Source organism: Malaclemys terrapin, chromosome 23, assembly GCF_027887155.1.
Source record: "Malaclemys terrapin pileata isolate rMalTer1 chromosome 23, rMalTer1.hap1, whole genome shotgun sequence".
NCBI classification, from domain to species: Eukaryota; Metazoa; Chordata; order Testudines; family Emydidae; genus Malaclemys; species Malaclemys terrapin.
In genome coordinates, this window is record NC_071527.1 from 16,743,370 (window position 1) to 16,748,701 (window position 5,332).

At 55.3% G+C, this 5,332-nt stretch overlaps 1 protein-coding gene across 1 annotated transcript; it reads left to right on the forward strand.

The window, feature by feature from the left end:
* Positions 1 to 2,394: 2,394 nt before the first annotated feature.
* On the forward strand, positions 2,395 to 4,163 carry GADD45GIP1 (GADD45G interacting protein 1). The gene is made up of 2 exons (XM_054012563.1): positions 2,395 to 2,790; positions 3,203 to 4,163. Exons 1-2 carry the CDS (start codon positions 2,447 to 2,449, stop codon positions 3,522 to 3,524), a joined length of 666 nt encoding a protein of 221 aa, XP_053868538.1. The 5' UTR covers positions 2,395 to 2,446; the 3' UTR covers positions 3,525 to 4,163.
* The last annotated feature ends 1,169 nt before the right edge of the window (positions 4,164 to 5,332 follow it).

Below are 5,332 nucleotides of genomic sequence, written 5' to 3' on the forward strand. Positions count from 1 at the left end.
GGGTGGGGAGGAGGAGGGGAAAGCCATTGTTCCATTGTTAGTTTCATAATAGGGAAAAGGAAGAAAACCTTAAAGGAAGTAAGTGGAAGAGCGAAGGACAAAATATCTAGGAAGGGAAATCAACACACTAAGGGCGTGTCTACCTGGGGAAATTTACCAGCGTTTAAGTTTATAATTACCTGCCTTAGGTAGACAGCAAATGTGAAAAATCGGGATGGGGTGTGGGGGTAATAGGAGCCTATATAAGAAAGAGACCCCAAAATCAGGACTGTCCCTATAAAATCAGGACATCTGGGCACCCTAACCTGCCTGGGGAACAAAACTTGATATTGGGCTCTTCAATCTAGAAGTCAAAGGTCTAGCAAAGGCTGGAAGTTGAAAAACTAGACAAATTCAGACTGGAAATAAGACACTAATTTTTAACAGTGAGGGTTATTAATCATTGGAACAATTTACCAAGCCTTGTGGTGGATTCTCCAGTGCTGTACATTTTTAAATCAAATTGGATGTTTTTCTAAAAGAGATGCTCTAAACTCAACAAGGAATTAATTCAGGGCAATTCTATGGCCTGGGTTATACAGGATCGTCAGACAAGACGATCATAGAGGCCCAATCTGGCTTTATAATCTATTAATTTATACTTATACCGCTATAGCTCTCCCCATATAACTCCCGGTGCAGGCACTCTTATTCCTAAATAAGAGGGTATTTTTTCCCGGTTTAGCTATGTCGCTTTGGAAGCAGGCATTATATGGGTAGATCTATAACAGTATAATTATATCTGTATAGTTATGCCGGTAAATTTCCCAGTGTAGATGCGCCCTGACAGTTCACACTGGATTTGTGCTGCCACTGTGACATCTCTTTCCCTTAGAACGGCATTGGATGAAGCTCCAATGATGCTATACACAGGGTGCTAGAGTGGAGTTGATGATCCATTTGCAAAGGCCCAACTGTGTGGGTGGGTGTGTGGGCAGGTGTGGGTGTGTATGTGTGTGTGGGGGGGGACATGTGCATCTGTCCTGTGTGTTATGGCAGAAGAAATGCAACACAAAACTTTTCTGGGGTTCCCTGAATCGGAGCCTTACCGGTAAACTTCCTTAGACAAGCTGGTACCAGCTGTGCTGAGCGTGGGGGTTTGTTTCTTCCTGGCTGAGGTGGCACCTAGGAGCTGGTCATGGCAGGAACTGCAATCCCGGGTGGGAAACAAGCGTATCCATCAGGTTACAAGATATGACACAGTGACATTTTGTGAGGTCATAAAGGTTAAAGTCCTTCACATTTCTCCTTGAGGTTGGGATACTCCAACACCCCAGTATCTCAGACCCTGAAATGCTGGTTCTTGATGTGGCATACTTTGGCACTACACTGTCAGCTTGCATCGCAGGGTGTCAGATAACAACAACGTTGCAACGTGCCATTGTCACTTTTTCTCGTGAGGCACTGTTGTGGGGCATCGACCACTCAACTAGACACCAGTGAGCTGGTATTTCATCTGGACACCGTGTATCGAAGCCAGGACGTGGCATGAGGCCGTAAGGTTGCAAAGGGCCCCTCCGATGCTGTTTCTTGTGACACCATTGTGCCACGAGGTGATGGTGTTTCATCTTGGTGCCACATTCAGACAGCACCCGGCGCCATCCCATCGTCTGGGTGCTTGCCTGTCATTCCAAGGCCACTTTCTGACCCAGTGCCCTGGGCTGAGGTCATGCCATGTTCTAATGTAAATGTAACCCATTCTGGGGGGAGGGGTTGCCACCAGTCCAGGTTTTCTCCGGGTCGCCCCTTTGTGGCGGTGGCTGGCCGGAGAGGTCTGTGAGGGCGCAGAGCACGCGCTGCCGGCTGGCCGGTTCTGTGGGCTCAGGCCCTGCCTGGCTGCCCCGGTTTTTTGTTGCTCAGAGGTGGCCGCCCTACGTGTGGGTGGCCTGACGTGACACTGACTCGGCACCGGGTTTGACTCGTGGCCCTTTGTCTCAACTCAGCACCACGTTACTAGGCGACGGCGCGCTGGTTCCAGGGCATGGTGAGGAGACACCTCAGTTTGGGGGTAAATGCCCCCATGTGACCCCTTGAATCCCTCAGCCCCACTTCCGGTCCCCACTGCCCCCAAAATGCCCCACTTCCGGCCCTCACTGCCTCCCAAAGACCCCACTTCCGGTCCCCACTGCCCCAAAATGCCCCACTTCCGGCCCTCACTGCCTCCCAAATACCCCTCTTCCGGACCCCACTGCCCCAAAATGCCCCACTTCCGGCCCTCACTGCCTCCCAAATACCCCTCTTCCGGTCCCCAATGCCAACTTCCGGTCTTTCTGAGCCTGCCCCCAAACCAACTTCCGGCCTCCATCTCCCCACTTCCGGTCAGCGGGGCGGGGTGTCAGGCGCTTCTCTGGGCAGCCCTAGCGACTGCTAGCAGGACCCGCCCGGCGAGGTCACGTGACAGTCTAAGATGGCGGCGCCCATGCGGCGGGCGTGGCAGGGGCTGCTCCGGGCCGCGGTCCCGGCCGCCCGCTCCTATCACGCCCCGCCCCCGCGGCGCAAGCCGGGCGGCGTGTACCGGCCGGACCCCGACGATCCCCTCACGCCCGTGTGGCAGCTGCAGCCCGCCTATGAGGCCAAGCTGTACGGGCGCCTCGGCTCGGCCTCCGGCGTGGACCCGGCCCGGCTCTGGCCCGGCCCCGAGAAGCTGCAGGAGCTGGAGGCCGAGGAGAGGGAGTGGTTCCCCGGGCTGAGGGAGATGGAGGCGGCGCTGGACAGGAAGGAGCAGGAGGAGGAGAGGCAGCGGGTGGAGAGGTGCGGAGGGGGCCAGACCTGGGGGACGGAGGTCTGGGTCCTGACTGCCGTGGGAGGGGCTCTGAAACGTGATTCATTCCTGGAGAGAAGGAGGGACCCCAAAACCTGAGCCAGTTCCTGGGGAGGGAGGACTCTACTCCAGAGGTGGGGGAAATGCGGGAACCTAACCCTAGTCCTGGGATGATGACCCCCTTTGGGGTGTGATCCCCAAACACATTGCTCCAGCCCCACTCCTATGAGCAAGGTCTCCAGGCCCAAGACTCGCCCTCAGGCAAAGGGAATGGTGACCTCTGTCACCCACCCAAATTACAATGCAAGTCTTGGGGGCAGCAGTGGCAGTAGAGATACAAAGAGTCTCCCCCCTGTGGTGGTGGGTGTTTCACGGCTGGCTTGTTGTTTGCCCTCCTGGCAGAGAGAAGCTGATTGCCGCCAACATGGCCAAGATGCCGCAGATGATCGAGGACTGGCGGCGGGAGAAGGCGGCACGCAAAGAGAAGGAGCGGGAGGACAAGGCCCGGCGGGCGAAGCTGCTGGCCGAGGCCCAGGAGCGTTTTGGCCACAAGGTGGACCACCGCAGTGCCAAGTTCCAGGAGCTGGTGCAGGAGATGGAGAAGAAACAGCGCAAGGAGCTCAAGCTGAAGAAGAAACAGCTCAAGGAGGAGGCAAAGAAGAAAGCCGTCGCCGCTGACCCAGAACCTGTTCCTGTCTCAGCTGAGGTGGCTGAACCAGCCTAGGGGGGCACATGATCTAGGAGCCTCCGACTGGGTCACTGCTGGTTGTCACTGAGCTAAATTCTGTTCCCAGTGCGTGCTAGACGGGGGCTGAGCAGGGAGCTGGCTCAGGTCTGGAACGCCAATCATGCTTCTCAGAGCAGCAAGTCAACACCACCAGTTACTCTAATTAGGGGGCGAGGGTGAAGCGCTGGGTCCATGGGCACTGCACTGCAAGGTCAGCCCCAGTGTAGGAGCTGTCCCCTGGAGTGTGGCAGGGGGTGCGGGCAGCCTCCCTCCCTGCGTGTACAACCAGCCAGCTCGGCCTGGGTTCTTCAAACACCCCCAGCTGGACTCAGATCTGTGCACGGGCCACCTCGTGGAGTTTGAGTAGGGCAGAGGGAGGTCATTGGAAGGTCCTGCTCGCAAGCCCTAGGCTCCCCTCCCCCCGCTTCAGATTGGGAATGATACGTTGTGGCATTACCTTGCAGAGCCCCGGGGCTCCCGAGTGAATGCTGCTATCGGAGAGAGGGTGACGACCGCATGGTGACTGCGTTAGCAATGTAACCACTAGGCTCCTTTCTCAGCCAGTTCTGTCCCTACCAAGTCGGCAACCTGAGATCCCTGTACTTTGTATGTTGAAATTAAAGGCTCTGAGCAGGGCCTTGGCTACTTGGGACTTTTCTTTATCAGCCACTTCTGATCCCAGAAGGTTCTAATGTCTCTCCTGACCACAAACGTGCCTTAGAGACCACTGGTGCTTCTAAGAGATGTCTTGCTTTTCCCCTCCCCCAAATCTGTCCCCCCGTGGGGTTAGTTCACTAGGATGCCCTTTTAACTTTGTCTTGAGCTGTTGCTATGGGTTGTTATACAGCAGTCATGTTCCAGCCCAGTGGTGGCTGCATTTCAGCAGGGGGCAAGTGACGTGTGTGTGTGTGTAAAATCGCTCTTAGCTAGGGCTTTTCATCGGTAGGTCTCCAATAGCTTTCCAAAGGAGGTCAGTATCGCTACCCCCGTTTTACAGATGGGGAAAACCGAGGCATTGGGAGGAGAAGGGGCTTGCCCAAAGTCACGCAGCAGGTCAGGGACTAGAATGCAGGTCTCATGACACCCAGGCCTGTGCTCTATCCACTAGCCTCCGTTCCCTACCTCAAGGGGCAGCACAATTTTGTTAGGAAGAGGTGAGATTCACTGATCTTTCACAGGTAAAATACCTGTCCATGGCCAGTTCCCTGCACTCTCTGCACCTAGTTGCACTTTCTTCCAAATTTGGAGACTGACTCATACATGGCAAGGGTGTAACCGGATGCTTGCCCTTCCCTAGAGCGTCCCCTGCAGTCCTGCTCCCCGATCGCCAGCTTGGGGTAGCACTGTTACTCCTGAGTAAATACGGGCAAGTGAAATGGGGCGCAGAGAGGGCAAGCACGTTAAAGTGGGAATAGAGCCTGGGCGGTGACTTCCTGCGCTCCCCCCTCCCAGAGCTGGCAATAGAACCCAAAGTCCTGATTTCTGGTCCTGTTCCTGCCACTAGATCCCACTCCCCAATCCCCCCTGCTCCGACCACCACCGTACACTCAAAGAATCCTGCTGAGTGTTTGCTGCTTTCTCTGCTTCAGAGGAGAAAATGTGATCCCAGAAGCGTAGAGCTGGACAGCCCCTCCCCCCACCCCTCCACCCACCCCCGCTCAGGTAGGCCCAAGTAAACTGAGACTGGCCCTGACAGGTGTTTGGCCAATCCATTCCTAAAAGCCCCCAAAAACTGGATTCCTCCCTTGGAAGGCTAGTCCAGAGCGTAACTAACTCAAGAGGCAGGACATTTTTCCTGGTATCTA